The 16696-nt window shown below is 41.9% G+C and overlaps 3 protein-coding genes across 4 annotated transcripts; 2 read left to right on the plus strand and 1 right to left on the minus strand.

Moving 5' to 3' along the window:
* The first annotated feature begins 51 nt into the window (after nt 1–51).
* Nucleotides 52–5611, plus strand: zbtb5 (zinc finger and BTB domain containing 5). 2 transcript variants are annotated; one of them, XM_077605895.1, is made up of 5 exons: nt 52–545; nt 1214–1430; nt 1954–2295; nt 2389–2754; nt 2970–5611. In XM_077605895.1, exons 2-5 carry the CDS (start codon nt 1221–1223, stop codon nt 4101–4103), a joined length of 2052 nt encoding a protein of 683 aa, XP_077462021.1. In that variant the 5' UTR covers nt 52–545; nt 1214–1220; the 3' UTR covers nt 4104–5611. The 2 variants fall into 2 exon arrangements, with proteins under 2 accessions (XP_077462021.1, XP_077462020.1); XM_077605894.1 differs by having other exon boundaries at nt 53–545; nt 1954–2754.
* grhprb (glyoxylate reductase/hydroxypyruvate reductase b) lies at nt 5609–7653 on the minus strand. The gene is made up of 9 exons (XM_077605911.1): nt 7450–7653; nt 7065–7198; nt 6917–6989; nt 6742–6858; nt 6585–6673; nt 6398–6502; nt 6160–6295; nt 5942–6072; nt 5609–5818 (listed from the first exon to the last, which is right to left on the minus strand). Exons 1-9 carry the CDS (start codon nt 7596–7598, stop codon nt 5697–5699), a joined length of 1056 nt encoding a protein of 351 aa, XP_077462037.1. The 5' UTR covers nt 7599–7653; the 3' UTR covers nt 5609–5696.
* A 1596-nt stretch (nt 7654–9249) lies between these two features.
* uba6 (ubiquitin like modifier activating enzyme 6) lies at nt 9250–16646 on the plus strand. Its single transcript, XM_077605890.1, has 30 exons — nt 9250–9360; nt 9688–9716; nt 9955–10049; nt 10134–10245; nt 10365–10445; nt 10510–10632; nt 10753–10876; nt 10974–11077; nt 11159–11221; nt 11308–11384; nt 11745–11811; nt 11947–12090; nt 12168–12314; nt 12411–12491; nt 12575–12652; nt 12769–12950; nt 13060–13165; nt 13270–13359; nt 13437–13517; nt 13598–13726; nt 13827–13878; nt 13940–14003; nt 14077–14146; nt 14204–14275; nt 14352–14475; nt 14559–14752; nt 14824–14951; nt 15035–15122; nt 15197–15291; nt 15662–16646. The coding sequence occupies exons 1-30, from the start codon at nt 9297–9299 to the stop codon at nt 15801–15803; spliced, it is 3006 nt and encodes a 1001-aa protein (XP_077462016.1). The 5' UTR covers nt 9250–9296; the 3' UTR covers nt 15804–16646.
* Nucleotides 16647–16696: the final 50 nt, after the last annotated feature.

Genomic DNA, 16696 nt, shown 5'->3' on the forward strand with positions numbered 1-16696 from the left:
CATTTCATTTGGCAATACTGACGTCTAGCGGTCGATGTTTTTAACTGCGGCTGCTCACCTCAGCGAGGTCAATCAGCACAGCGCCTCCCTGTGAGTCTGCTTGGGAAAATATGTCTGTCGGGGTAATTAAATAGCACGCGTGTGTACTTAAAAAACATACCCGTAGCATGTCTTTGTTAGTATGTATTATTTCTAAGAGATCTTCCGGGTGAAACCACAAGCCACTGAGGACATAACAGTGAACGGAGTAAACAACACCCAATTGGCTGCCTCGCCCCCACAAGGCAGGCAGGCATAGATACAAGTAAATCCCCCGGGAACGTGGATCATGACGGCGATCAAGATTTTTTAACAATCCTGGACGGCATGTAACCCATCAAGAAACTTAAGTGTTTAATTTAAAACGACGCCATATGAAGGCTGCTAGACTTAATGTTTCTCATCCCATCAGCTTGTTGGCAATTAGCTGGTCAATAGCCAGCTAACGTTAGCCTCACCGGGCCCCAAATTCCGCTGCTTTTCTATCCATCCTTTCACTTGACAAGGTAATCAAAGTTGCCTCCTACGAAAACATCTTATTTTCGCTGTATAATTAGCCAAACTGGACAGTAAATTATCAGAGTAATAACCTACTGGCTAGCTATTGATAATTTATCTCTGCGATCTGGTAACTGATGCTGTACTAAGTAAAAAATAACACATCTTTACAACACATCTGTAGAGTTTTTGTGACATATTAAAGTATTATGGCTTAATGTAGTCTATTAAAAGTGTTGGTACTCTTGGTTGCAATTAAGATATCTTTAGTTGCATGGCGCCTCTTATGTTTTGAATTTGGGGTAAAGACAAAGTAGGCAAAAATTATACTCCTTAGTTCTGTTACTTTAGATTAGAATCATGACTCAAAAACTTGAAAAAAAATAGAGAGAGCAAGAAAGCGATGCAAGTCTCTTTGTAATATAATATATTTAGGCAAAGTTAGACCCAACTAATTGCCGCATAGTATATTTTCCACTTACAATGCTGTAGTTAAATGTAATGTATGTTAAAATAAAACTACTTCAATTTTACAATTTATCAGATGGATTACTTTTTCAACACATGTAACGGATACAAAAAAATTGCATTCAATTAACTATTAAAAAGTCAAATGGACATCTGACTTTAAAACAATGCATCATCTCCCCTTTTCTTGTTTATATTTTGTCACCAGGAAGAGTATGGACTTTCCAAGCCACTTTGAGCAGATCTTTCAGCAGCTCAACTATCAACGGCTGCATGGACAGCTGTGTGATTGTGTCATCGTGGTGGGCAGCCGACACTTTAAGGCCCACCGCTCTGTGTTGGCTGCTTGCAGTACCCACTTTAGAGCATTGTTCACAGTCGCTGAAGGAGATGCCAGCATGAATATGATCCAGCTTGACAGCGAGGTGAGAGTGTTGTGATAAATAGCTGTAACCCGATGTTCTATTGATCAATCTCTGATTGAATGGATTTAACACCTTGACACCTATTGACCTCTGAATCCGATTCTATTCAAGAATGAATTTAAGATCAGCTTGTTGTACATGATATGTGCTTGGAGAATTTCATGCTTGTAAACACACAAAGAAAGAATTCCAAACAATTTCAAACACTTGCTCTCCTTTTGAAGGTTTGAATCGTCCTTTCCTGAGAAAAGTTTTGAAAACAAAGCAATGTTTCAATCAAAGTCAAATTTAAATTGATCTATTTTGTTTCATGCTTTATATCTGACTACTCTGTAGTTGGTGCCTCACCAGTCATTAGCCTCACAGCACATTACTGAAAAACATTATTGTCTCTTATAGTAAAGTCGATATTGAAATAAACACTTTATCATACATTTATAGTTTATTTTCTTTATTTTACGACTGTTATCCTATAGGAGGCTCAACTGTGCACACCATCATTCAACAGCATTGTGTTTTGCAGGTGGTGACAGCAGAGGCGTTTGCCGCCCTGGTGGATATGATGTACACGTCCACCCTAATGCTGGGAGAGAGCAACGTGATGGACATCCTGCTCGCCGCCTCACATTTGCACCTCAACAATGTGGTCAAAGCCTGCAAACACTACTTGACGACACGAACCCTACCCTTGTCCCCATCTTGTGACAGAACGGCACCACATCACCACCAGGAGCAGCAGAGGCACAGGCAGCAGGTGGCAGATTTGGTGAACCCTGCCTTAGCTAACAATGCTAACCTGGCTGCAAATGCCGCCAGCTCAAAATTGCAGCGCTCATTCTTGTTGCAGCAGCTCGGCCTCAGCTTGGTGAGTTCCGCTTTAGATGGAATGGAGGGCGAGGGGGTGCCAGGCCGATTGATGGAACAAAGAGCTTCTTTCCCTATGCGCCGCTTCCATAAGCGCAAACCCTCTCCAGGCCTGTCAGAGGGGCCCAGACAAAGGCAGCGACCCTCCGCCCAGAACTTGGGGCTACTTTCCGAAGACGGGGTGAATGCAGACCTGGAAGACGGAGCACTTCTCTCGCCAGACTCCCATAAAATGGGGAACGACACCAAACTGGATGCGAGCATCCTATGCGCCCCTCAGGACGATCCTCAGATGCCAAGCCAGTCAGACAGTGGGCGCTGTGAGGGGGACAACACGGGGCTAATCCTGGGAGGGGTGGGCAAGGAGGAAGACATGGAGGATGGAGACCACCAGCCCAACAGAGTAAAGATCAAATCAGGAAGTGAGGGAGAGGAAGAAGCGGAAGAAAAAGAACAGAAGGTATCTTTTGCTGAGTTTTTTTTTTTCAGCTGTAAAGTCAAATCAAACATGTGATTCAACCCTCCTAAACATTAATGTACAAATTCACGATAATAGCAGGAATTTATTTGCTTATAGTTACATCACCAGTAATTTGTAATGAACTATAAATTGATGGATTGTTTTTATTTTTTTATTTTTGCGTGAAAATTGACAGTTCTGGTGATCGTCCTCAGGTGCTGGTTAAACAAGAGCCGCTTAGTTCACCCGAACCCGCAGACGAAATCAGTGACGTGACATCTCAAGCCGAAGGCAGCGAGCCGGTCAGCCATGTGGGAGAGGAGAAGGTGGAGCTTAGTCCTGAGAGCAGCGACCGCAGCTTCACCTCGAAGCCGCAACCGAGCTCCAACTCGCTACTGCAGTCTGGCTCCCAGCTTCTGCTTAAGAGCAACATGGGAGATGGCGGCGGAGGTTTTGGCTGTAGTAACGGGTTGAACAACAAACCAGACTTCAGTATTTCCAGCTTCCTCGGCCCAAAGAATTTTAGGAGCAGTGGCTTGATAGGCGGAGAGGATGACCTTCCTAACACCACCACCGCAGATGCTGTAGCCCGTAACTTCCTGTTGAGGGACGAAGCTTCTGGTTCGTCTGGTTCCACCACGTCCTCTTTGATACAGTCCAGTCAACTTAGCAGTGAAAGCTGTGCCCGTTTTGGAAACAACTTACAGGCTGATTCCCTCTTTCTTCACCCCCTTCATGACAGTTATGGCAACTCTAGAGGAAATGGGGGGAGCGAAGAACGTGGAGGAGTTGATCCATTTGCTTTGGACTTCCACCGCTCCAGTCTGGGGCTACACTCCCTAGGGCAACCCCCGCGCGGTGCCGGTGGAGCCACACCCGCTGTTCTGGCTTACCCTGGTTACCGGCGAATTGCCCCAAAGTTGAACAACAACATGGGGAGGGAGGAGGGCAGCACTCTCCAGGTTCCTGCCTCTTCCTCGTCAAGCCTGGCAAGCCCCATGCTGCTCAGCGAGAGTTCAGGGTACGACATGAGCGGTGGCAGGCCCACCTCCCTCCCGCCCCAGCTGACGCGTGCCTCGGCGGACGTGCTGTCCAAGTGCAAGAAGGCTTTGTCGGAGCACAACGTTTTGGTAGTGGAAGGCGCTCGCAAGTACGCCTGTAAGATCTGCTGCAAAACCTTCTTGACGCTGACCGACTGCAAGAAACACATTCGAGTGCACACGGGAGAGAAACCCTACGCCTGCCTTAAGTGCGGCAAGCGTTTCAACCAATCTTCGCACCTCTATAAGCATTCAAAGACGACTTGTCTTCGCTGGCAGAATAGCAACATGTCCAATGCACTCCTCTAGAGCACTTGTGGAAAGCTGCTTGAAGTCGGTACAAATTGCAGACTAGCAAGCTAGGTGCTTATCAGTTACTGTCATTCTGAACAAAACCAGGTAATGTTATGATATCAAAGGGCTGGTGAAATGTTCATTTTCATTGGCTTCTTCAGTGACACGTATTGACAATGTAGCTCCCTCTTGATTGCACAGTGGAGCTTTACATGCAATCTAGAGATTTGAGTAATCAGTAAAGATAAGTTGTCTGTAAAAGGGGAAAAACCTGTACCCAGAGGGCCATGGGCACCGTTGACAGATGGGACTTTCACCCTTAGCCCTGAAGGAATCGTATAGCAGAAGTGCACCTTTCCAGTGAAAGTGGTATATTGTACCTTTCAGTTTAGAAATTATCACAGTTCACTGGAAAATGCAAAATGCACCTTATTTTGCAATCAGACTTTATAGCCTTAATTATTACTGAGGGAAAATGATAGCAAAATCTAGGTCAGTGTCGTGTCAAAAAAAGGAAAAATTACTTACTATATGTACTGTAAATATCAAGCATTTGTGGATCATGGGGTCATGTTTTCTTGTCGAATGTGTCTTTTTATTGTACTTCATTTAAGTGCTTTCAAATGTCTCATGTCTCTCAAATCATGCTTGTAGTAGACAAAAATCACTGCTTTTATGCAAATAACAGGATTTCAAATGTATGATGTACTCTGCTAAGGCCAATTTTATGGCTTTCTTATTTAAAGAGAGAAGCATTAAACTTTAAAATAGTTTTACAGTATTTTCACCAATTATGAGTAAATATTTGTACCTGTGACCAATTAATTCACTGACCAGGGTTTGTTGTTGTTTGTCCAATGTTAAAATCAAGGAACCATGTTAACAATTTCGCAGAATCTGAAAGGATGTCAGATGAAGTAGGTAAATAAGAGCAGACTTATTGAGTAGCTAGAAATCATATCGTTTGAATGTGACAAAATTTAAAACATTATATACCTGTGTAATTATATCACTACATTTTGTGTGTAAATCACCCAATTGTAGTAAAGCGTTTCTATGAGAATTGCGTTGGAAACCCTAAACATTCGGAAAAGGTCGATGAGATGCTATATTTAGCCAAGCCTTTTTACATATAGTATATTTCATTATAAATTGTTATTAACACAATAACATCAATTTTAATGCAGTACACATTCTCTCTTCAAGTGAACAAGCTTCAGTTAAATGGTCCTCTGGTAAATACCCTTTCCCTGTTGTAATGTGGTGCTCATTTGGAAAGCATTGTTATTATTATTCTCCTAATTTCTAAAGATTCTCACAGACTAAAATTAATTGGTCAGTAATGATAGACCTTTGTGCCTGTTGATCGATCATATTGCATTTCCTCACTAAAATGCCAGAGTTGTGATGTTGCCTGTTGTGCTTGAAAAAAAATATGCTTTTAAAATGATTGTTCCAGTTTTTGCCTTGTAAAGTCAATCTAGTTGTACACGCACTTTGAATAAACCCCCCCAAAAACATGACCTGTGGTTGTTTTATTCTTTTTTATCAACATGTCTGTTAAATACTGCGTTTTTTGGGATAATTCTGAATAGAACCACTTCCGGCTCACAGTTTGAGCTCTTTGATCATTGGTTGATCACGGAGGCCGAGCAGGAGGTTGTTTGCTGCTAGACTGGACATGGCATTGCGGGTGCTATAGGATGCACTAGCGATGTGTGGCAGAATCACTGTGGGAAGACAAAACAAACCAAAAAACACATTTAAATAGTGTCTTGTCCACAGGGGGATGGTGTCTCAACTGGTGAACTAGTATTGCCATGCAAAGTCATTGTGAATTACTGACCACCTACCGCAGTTTTTGAGGGTAAACAGAGGATGGTCAGTGGGTAGAGGCTCAGGGACAGTCACGTCTAATCCTGCACCTGCAATTTGATTGGTGGCCAGTGCCTCATACAAGTCCTCTTGATTCACCACACCGCCTCTGAAATAACAATAGCAATTCCAGGTGTTGGGACTTCTCGAATGAAATGAGTCCTGTTATTTCAAATGGGAATGCTTTGGTCCTCGCCTGCTTGTGTTGATGAAGATGGAGTTTGCTTTCATCTTGGAGAAAAGGTTCTTGTTGCAGATCATATGTGTTTCAGGTGTCAACGCACAACACGCTAACAGGAAATCTGATTGATTTGCCAGCTCATCAAAAGAGACTAGAGCAAAGGGATAACTAATTAGGATGAGAGTACTTTGTGAGACTCCTATAATGAAGGTTCCATGTCCGTCATCAAGTTAGAAGCCATCTCAATTCTTACCATATTCTGCATTGATTTCTTTGGCCAGCTCTGGCCGGGGGGCCATGTCTGTGTAGATGAACTTTTTCACCTTAAACGGAGCCAAACGTTCAGCTATAGCCACACCTTAATAATCAAACATACACTGTTTCAGATGGGTAGAAGAATTTGTCATAGGATGGCATTTTTCTTTGTCTGAAGTTCTCACCAATCCTCCCCAGGCCTAAAATACCCACAGTGCTGTTGGCCAGCTCATGTCCACACAGCCACAAAGTTCTCCAAGTCCCCCAACCTCCACTAAATCCAAAAAAATAGCTTACAATGCATGTATGGTGAAAAAACAGGAGTGTTGGTGTAGAAGTTACGTCTTGGCTTCATGTGTGGCCTCAATGAGCCTCCTGGAAGTTGCTAATAGCAGAGCTACAGTCAATTCAGCCACGGCATCTGTCAAGACGTCAGGTGTGTAACCCACGCGGATTCCTCTGCAAGAACACACAACCTAATTAAAATCGCTTGAAGGAATATGTGAATGCAAATCACCTTTTCTTCAGCTCCTCCAGAGAGAGGTGGTCAAAGCCCACAGACATGGTGCTGAGGACCTTCAGGTTGGGGCCTACAAGGGCATAATCCACACATTCTTATGAGAGGCTGTGTGAGCATTCCCTCCAGACCTCGACAGTCGTCAGACCTGCGGCATCCATCAGTTCGGCATCAATCTTCTCAGTCAGCACACAAAGAAGGGCATCGACACCTTTGACCTTCTGGAGAAGTTCCTTCCTCGGTACTGGGACATCATCAGAATCCCAAAGCTCATACTGCACTCTAGAAAAATACAGTTTCTGTGAAACAGTTACTCACAAAAAAAACATGCAAAGTGAAATCAAGTCATGAAAAAAATATATATATTGTTTAATCTATATGCCTTATCTCACCTGCTAGGTCACAAACAACCCCACACCAACTCTCGTTTTGTGCTTGATTTCTTAAATATATATGTTCTATAAAAATGAACCATTTGGGCTCTTTGTTAGAGATACATCGTGAATAAAATAACAGCATACTGGATCACTCACTGTCCAGATTCGTGGAGGATCTTCAGGCCTTCTGGTGGTATCTGGCGTGTAATATACAGCCGAGGCAGAGTTGACATGGCCCTTGTGAGAATCAACGGCTTGGCAGTAGCCCTCTGGAGCTGACGCAGTGCCAACCGACTGCACCACATTGCTAGAAGATAGTCAACCAGAGGAAAGGTGAGAAGTCAAAAGATGAATGCGGTACTTTAAAGTTTGCACATTCTGGGCAGAGGTTGGCCTCTGGTTGAGTGGGAGGTGCTTGGATCTTACTGGACCAATAGTATGAGAGGGCGGATGCCTCTAAAGTCATAAGGTGAAGGTATTTGATTCAAATTTCCATATTAAGCAATATTATAAGTTAGTTGTTTTTGACACACATGCGTAAGTTGAATAAAATCCACTGAGTGCAATATTAGGCTTGATTCTCCTGCACATCAGCAGTCTGAAATAGGGTGAAAACGATGTAAATGTTTCACTTGAATGTTGAACTTTGCTTCTTCAAACAGGAATGAAAACAAACTACAAAGCCTAGCCACGAGTAGTTGGGCAATATTTCCTGATTCAACAGAATATACAGAAATTTGTTCATCCAAGCATATTGTGACCAGAATCGCACTTTAAGTAAAGGACAATATACAGAGACTGTGTTCCAATATGAACTATACAGCATAACAATTATGGCCTAACTGTGTATGTAAATTTTGAAATATTATTTTGCAAAATTACATTGCCTTTTATATGTTCTCCTGTTGACAATACTGACAGCGGAGAGTCACTTTCATTTGAAATGACATATGTCTAGAGTCAATTTACTTTCCATCATTTTGTCTCAGGTCTCTCATCAGTGGTTTCCATCTTTTACCTCAGAGTTCAGTGGATTGCCATATAATATACGCTTCAAAAGAGCCGCATATAGCTCCCGAGCCATAGGTTCCCTACCGCTGCTTTACAACCTTTTAGAATTTTAGAAGCAAGAATATGCTTTTACTGTATAACTCTTACTGAGTAGCGCTCAATTCAATGCACAGTTTATTGATTAAAGTGATCCATAAAATCGGTAAAAGTTGACACGAGATGTACGCCGTTATGGGCTCAATTCTCTTTCGATGATCTTGATCACGTGATCCGGGGTAACCCGGAAAGATTACACATTCCAGCCAATCACAGACATTCATTCGCCATAGCTCCTCACGCACACTGTTTCCACGTATGAAAGATTTATTTATTTTAAGAACAGTTTAAACAGCGGATTTCAGTATCTTCTCCCTTAAATAGCAATATTTATCATTTATCCGGAAATCTATATGAATGGTACTATTATTTTTAACTCACGTACGCATGGCCCGTGTTCTTGCCTCCGGCTGCAGCAGTCACAGCCACTACCCTAGCTAGCTGCAACTACTCACGCACTTTTATTCAAAGATACATTCTTTTATACATTTTATGTGTTTGGTAAGGAGGATCTATGTTGATAATCTGCTAAGTAAGTCAATCATTTTTTAACTGTCACTTTATCTATATCGATTTCTTTCCGGCTTGTTAGCCATCCTGCTACCACCACGGGGCGCATTCGGGGTTTCGAAATACTAGCAACTATATTGTGACAGTACATCTCATTCTCATTGGCATTGGTAGGTTGCACTGTTTTCTTTGAAAATATTGAGTTCCTTCCCAACTATGGCTGAAGACTCGATGGAAATAGATGATTCTCTTTACAGGCAAGTATTATCATACCAAAGCAATTTGTGCTGCATGGCTACAATTGATCAAATAAGGTCTTATAAACGTATTTCTTTGCTTTTTCTCCTCTGTCCAGTCGTCAGCGATATGTGTTGGGTGACAGTGCCATGCAACAGATGGCCCAGTCTGCTGTTTTTCTCAGTGGATTGGGAGGGCTGGGAATTGAGATAGGTATAGTAATACACTATTTTTATAAAATCTATCTGACTGCATTTGGTACACCTGAACAATTGTGAGATTGTAATGTCTAAGTACAGCATAATAGCAGTTTTAAAAACAAAACAAAAAACAAGGTTAAAATGAGGGCTAATTATTTGTAATATTTATATAATGTAATATTTACTATGTCTAACACTAGCTGTGGTGACACCAGACAGGTAAAAAAAATGTCACTTTGTTATTAAATTGTGCTCATGTACCAGATGTGGTCTCCATTAAATGCTACGTACACTGCCATGAAAATAGAGAAAATAATAACAAGGATCTGTGTTTTCACAGCAAAGAACATTGTCCTGGCTGGTCTAAAGGTAAATGGGTTAATTATGTGTAGTCTTGGCCAAATGCAGCATGATGAAGCATTGATTTTCCCCATCATCTTTTTATTTTTTTTGTGTGTGTTGCGGGGATCAAACTTCAAATGAGAATATTTGCACGAACCAAAATTAATCAATTTCACCTTTCAATGAACTATCTCTGTAGGGTGTTTTTGTTCACATTTTACACAATGTCCCAACTTCATTGGATTTGGGTTGTGTATGCTCACAGGCAGTTACACTCCATGACACAAAGCAGTGTGAGACATGGGATCTAGGCTCCAACTTCTTTATTCACAAAGAGGATGTTTTGAGCCAGCAAAAAAGGTACTGGCCACTAAAGACGAGGCGCCCGTCTTGGTTTTGTATATCCATACCAATCTATTACATCCTACTCTATCCTTTCTGAAGGGCAGAGGCAGTTTGCCCTCGAGTTGCCGAGTTGAACCCCTATGTCCATGTTGACACATCTTTCACAGCTTTGGATGACAACACTGATCTCAGCTTTCTCCAAAAATATCAGGTATTTGACATTATACATTCAAGGTGAGCCTAGTGGAATGTGTAAGGCTGTGATTTTGCCCAAACAATCTGCATTTGTTGAAATTGCAATGTTTAATGTTCAATATCTGTTTTTCCTAGTGCGTGATTCTGACTGAAGCCAGATTAAGCCTCCAAAAGAGAGTCAATGATTTCTGCCACTCACAATGCCCTCCTATCAGGGTAGGCTATTTCAACTCACTACAACAACAGTAAAAGATTAACATAAAGTACCCTGTCTCGGCAGTTCATTGGCTGTGACACGTATGGTATCTGTGCACGGGTGTTCTGTGATTTTGGAGAAGAGTTTGAAGTCTTCGATTCCACAGGGGAAGAACCCAAAGAAATTTTTATCCAAAGCATCACCCAGGTAAGCAGTGTTAACTGTTTGTCAACAAATATTGACTTTTGAAGAAGCAAGTTGAATTTGAAGCATGCACCATTGGGGAGGTAAACCGTTTTAAGAAATATTGCTTTCGTTCTGTTTTAGGATAATCCTGGTGTGGTAACTTGCTTGGACAACCAACCTCATGGCCTCCAGACTGGTCAGAGCGTAGTCTTCCGAGAAATCAATGGAATGGAGGAACTCAACGGGACCTCAAGACAGGTTACAGGTATTTGTAATATACAAGGTTTTTTTTAATCTCTACAAGATTCCATGGTAATTGACATGAGTAAGTAATTCATGTTCTTTCATTTGTCTATCGTTAGTCCTTTCCCCTCACAGTTTTGCAATAGGAGACACATCCCAACTACAAGCATATGCACATGGAGGGTTCTTTGTCCTTTTGAAAACCCCACATATCTACACATTTGTAAGTCAAAAGAAACTATTATTAACTAGTTCTTAAGGTGATCACTTATTTTGGGTGATGAATTTATCCAAAATCTTTCAGGAAACGCTCAAGAAACAGTTGTTGGATCCTCAGGTTTTGACTCCAGACTTTAGTAAACCAGAGGTGACTTTTAGCCCATTTTTTCGGTTACACGGAAGTTACAAAGGGGTTCACCCTTGCTCATAATGTATCTGCAATCTCCCCATTAGGCACCATTGCAGATCCATGCTGCCATGTTGGCTCTAGACAACTTTCAGGAACAGCAAAATAGACTTCCCAACATAGGGTAAAATATTTGTGTCTACCGTTGTCATCATACAAAAAAAAATCTGCTTGATCAGTACTTAAAATAATACTCAGTACCATTTTTGATAAAGCAAAAGTATCATCCATTACCTATACCAAGAGTATTACAAAATGTAATTTTCTCCATGACAACAAATTTCTGTTTACCTGAATAATTGGGGGAAAAAAACAAATTCATCAACGAGGGCAATATGAGGATCGATACTTTTGTAATTAAATATCGTTTCCGGATCCAACATTTCAGCCTTGTTAGTTTTGACAATGCAATTTGTGTTTGTGCCGAAAGGTTTTTGGCTTTGTCACGTTAACCCATGAAAGATTTTACCTTATTTCATACCAGCTGTTTACAGGATGCTCAGACGCTACTGAAGTTAACTGAGGAAGTGAATGCAACACTCAGGAACAAAGTGAGTTTTTCTTCTCCCATATATGCTTTCATTCAATTTTTTTCTTAGTTTTGTGCTTTTGGGCAGATAACACGTTTTGAATAAGTTCTTAACCTCACTCTAGCGATCTTTCTTTTCATGGCTTTCTACATTAAGGCTCCTGTGAATGAAGAGTTGGTGCAAATGCTGGCAAGGACAGCGAGGGGGATACTTCCTCCAATGGCGGCTGCTGTAGGAGGCCTTGCAAGTCAAGAGGTTCTTAAAGCCATCACAGGGAAGTTTGCACCTCTGCAGCAATGGGTAAGCCTTACTTTATTACCTCAGGATTTGACGGCACAGTATTGTTTTAATCGTATATGCCTTGTTTGTCCTTGTAGTTTTATCTCGATGCCATTGAGGTAGTAAAGCCACTTCAGTCTCTGCCCATTGATAACTTCCTCCCTCGGGGAGACCGATACGATGGACTGCGAGTTTGTATCGGCGAATCGTTGTGTATGGAGCTGCACAAACTCAGGGTGTTCTTGGTATGTTTTGTCCAGATCTTGAAGAACCTAAAAAATGATAAATGACTCAAATTCACATGACTGATCGGCATGCCCAAATAATTTCCTCTCTTGCAGGTTGGCTGTGGTGCCATAGGCTGCGAAATGCTGAAAAACCTGGCCTTACTCGGAGTGGGACTGGCTCAGAGCTCAGGAGAGGTGGGCATTTTCTTTTACCTGCTTGGTTTGCACCACATCTCAATGATTTTTTTTCAGTTTCTTAAAACGTACTATCTCTCTAGGTATATATTACAGATCCAGACCTCATAGAAAAGTCCAACCTGAATAGGCAGTTTCTTTTCAGACCACATCATATACAGGTGAGATGGTCCATACAATCAGTGTTCTTGTATGTATGTTAATGCATATATTTTTATTTATTTATTTTTTCCCATATATTAGTACATAATAAAGGACATTTTTTGATTCTTCACAGAAACCAAAGAGTACAACAGCTGCAGAAGCCACTTTGAAGATTAACCCAGATCTACAGGTGGATGCTCACCTCAACAAGGTGTGTCCTGCTACAGAGAACATCTATAGTGATTCTTTCTACTCACGCCTGAACCTGGTGATCACTGCACTGGATAACATAGAGGCACGGCGATACGTAGACAGGTGGGTCAACACGAGTTTACTTTCCCAAGCAGTCAGTGCTCTGTCATTGTTAAAATGCATTTTATGACTTGGATTAGATTCAATTCCAGTTTATATGGTTTTGTTATAGCCGCTGCGTTTCTAATCAGCGAGCACTCTTAGACTCTGGGACGATGGGAACTAAAGGACATACAGAAATAATTGTGCCAAATTTGACCGAATCCTACAATAGCCACGTGAGTATGCTTGCAAAAACACACCTTCCTGTTCTAGATTATTTTGACTTCTCTTTAAATCCGGAGTGAATGAATTCTTAAATCCACCAACCTTATTCAAACAGAGGGATCCACCAGAAGAGGAAATCCCATTCTGCACCCTCAAGTCATTCCCTTCTGTCATAGAGCACACCATTCAGTGGGCCAGGGACAAGGTGGACCCCCATAAACTCCATTAGAATTTAAAATGGTGATTGTTAATGCTTTTGTCATTATTTCCTTTTCCATCTAGTTTGAGAATGCATTTGCCCAGAAGCCCTCCGTGTACAACAATTTCTGGCAGACCTACAAATCAGCGGAGTGTGTGCTGCAGGTGAAAAAGGAAAAAACGTTGATATTAATCCATGCACTATAGTGCTTCTTTTTGATTATATGTTTTCATTTTGTGTACAGAGAATGCAGGCGGGTGAAAGTTTGGAGGGCTCATTTGAAGTCATTAAACTACTCAACAGGCGTCCCCACTGTTGGGAACAGTGTGTAGCCTTGGCTCGGCTCAAATTTGAAAAGTATTTTAAGAAAAAGGTGAAGATGTTTAACATGTTCTGAAAATTCTGTCATCCGTTTCAAAACTGACATGAATTTGAGAATATAAGATATTAAAGCACATGATCTTTTTATATAGGCCCTGCAACTTCTTCATGCCTTCCCATTGGACACAAGGTTAAAAGATGGAAGTAAGTTTGGCTCAAATTCCTGTGAAAGCCATTTTATGAACGTTGCACCTCGATTTGGCAGGTTTATTTTGGCAGTCCCCCAAAAGACCACCGGCTCCTATTGAGTTTGACCTAAAAGATCCCCTGTGAGTACGCTGCTTTGACGTCACTGATGTTGTGCGGTACACAACTCATTTTCCCTCGACTGGTCTGTTTTAGGCACTTCACCTTTATTGTGAGCACGGCACGGCTCTTTGCGAGCATTTACAACATTCCGTACTTGGAGAAGGTAAGTCTTTTGGACTTGTGCACGTATGCAGCATGTTAAGTTCTCTTCCCCTTTTAGGATCTCGGTGAAGAGACTGTGGCTGAAATCCTTATGCATATAAAGATCCCAGAGTACCAGCCCTCTGTCAAAGTACTCTTCAACGTCACTGACGTATCTTTTACTCATGGTTTCAGCCAATTCATTTTTGTTTGTGGTCTCCTTCGAGTGTATCGAGACGGACGAGGCAGCAAAGAAACCTGATCAGTTGAAGATGCCTCTCAGCAGTGAAGAGGAGAGGGCTGCTATTGGGCAGCTACAGATAGCTATTGCTGGGGATTTTGTCAAAGCAGGTAAATGGAGGGCAATGTTTTTCATTTTTTTTACCTAATAAGTGAGTAACTCTAGTGTGCGGGTGTCGTCGTGCGATGTGTAGACAGATTACGAATGTCACCGCTGGAGTTTGAGAAGGATGACGACAGCAATGGCCACGTTGATTTCGTCACAGCGGCGTCTGCCCTCAGAGCCAAGATGTACGCCATTGAGCCCGCAGACCGCTTCAAAACCAAACGCATCGCTGGCAAGATCATCCCGGCCATCGCCACGGCAACAGCAGCTGTGGCTGGACTGGTGAGAAGGCTGGCTCGGTACATTTCAGCAGAGTTTCTCGATTTGGGTCCTTTCATCCACTTATGACTTAGGTGGCTCTGGAGCTGATCAAGATAGTTGGAGGTTTTGGCTTTGAATCTTTGAAAAATTGCTTTTTTAACTTGGCTCTGCCTGTAATTGTCTTCACTGAGCCGGCGGCTGTTAAACGCGCTTACATCAGGTATTTAATATATATTTTTTCTCTTACTTTTTAGTATGATATTGCTATTAAAAATGGTCTGATGGTCATTGTGTGTCTTTCAGGGAGAACATTTACTTTTCCATCTGGGACTGTTGGAGTATCAGTGGCCATGACGACTTTACCTTGTCTGACTTTATCAATGCAGTCAGGGTGAGAGTGCGCTTTATCATTCAGTACTGTCTGAAATATTTATCATGTGCTTTTATCGTATTTTCCCATTTTAGGAGAAGTACGGAATTGAACCCACGATGGTCGTCCACGGTGTAAAAATGCTCTACGTGCCTGTGATACCAGGACACACAAAAAGACTCAAATTTACGTGAGTGCATTACACAGACCAATTTTTTTCTTGCAAAGCACACCATTTCCCCTGACATCTTGAGCTCCCTTAACATTAGTTTTCGAGCGCCCAGTGAACAGTAGATATCTTTTATGCCATGCGATTTTACAAGCAACCATAAAAACAAGCAATTCATTATCTGGATATATTAAAACCGTGAAATTTTACTGATGCACTTTTCGGAGGATCGAGCACTGGCTAAGGCCTTGTTTCAGTTTCAGTGAATTCAATAAAGTTACCCCTGAGGTGATAGGGGGACTTGAAGAATCCATTTGATGTGTCAATCAAAGCATCTGCTTTCAAAACCGAACATTTTGAAAGTAGCCGTGTGTGTTCTTTCTACACACAGGATGCAGAAGCTGATCAAGGCATCAGCGGGCCGCCAGTACGTCGACCTCACCGTATCGTTTGCGTCGGCGGTAGCCGACGAAGAAGACCTCGCCGGTCCGCCCGTCCGCTACTTCTTCAGCAGCGCCGAACCCACGCCTTGACGTCATCCCTTTCCCGTCTCCTTTCTCGTACACTGTCAGAATGACCAGGAAGTGGTTCCAGCACACGCCGCCACCTCCTCAGCCTTGCTTCCTGGTTTTCCTGCCTCTGATCCAACCAGAGCAACATGAAGGTTCCCGGATAGCACTTAACTGTACTTGTGTACATAGAGTATGTTCTCTTTTTTGTTTTTTTTACTTATAGTGGACAGTAACGCCTGTCCTGATGCCTTAATCAAGACCCCTCTTTGTTTGTGGTACTAAGGCCTCTTCTAAAAATGTTTACATTATCATACACACTCCACACATGGCTCCCATTTTCTCATTTGTGACCTGTTCCTGGCAAGGAGAGTCACGTTTCGTTCAGTGGCGTCACATATCTGTGGAGGTGTGGCCTTTCCCTTTCAAAAAAAAAAGTGTTTCAGGTGTCTAAGTTGCACTTGCTGTATATGCATACTTAGTAGTTGCCGATGGGTTTTCTGTTCATCTTTCTGCTGCTATCTCTTCTGGGATCAGAGCCACCCTTTCAAGATTTTTTTAGATTTGTGTTTTCTGGGTGTACTCCTAGTTGCGTTTAATTACTTCTTGCTCACTTGGTTTGTCTTTTGCAGATAAACTGTAAAGATAAAGAACTCCTCTGTTTGGAAGTTTTTGGAAGGATTGTGTAAGTAACTAATTTTGAGGTCCACCTCTACACGCAAAAGTAAAAATATCAGTTCCCCATGATTATTTGCAGTGAATGTCTCCAAAAGAAAAACAAAACTGTCTTTGAGAAATGTTGTGACTGCTATAACTTGTGACTTACAGTTCAAAAGTTCCATAAAAACTACTTTTCAGGCTGTTGAACATGGAAGTTTTTCTTTTTTTAGAAACAGCATACAATTTAAAAGTGTGAA

Source organism: Stigmatopora argus, chromosome 7 (genome assembly GCF_051989625.1).
Source record: "Stigmatopora argus isolate UIUO_Sarg chromosome 7, RoL_Sarg_1.0, whole genome shotgun sequence".
Classification (NCBI taxonomy): domain Eukaryota; kingdom Metazoa; phylum Chordata; class Actinopteri; order Syngnathiformes; family Syngnathidae; genus Stigmatopora; species Stigmatopora argus.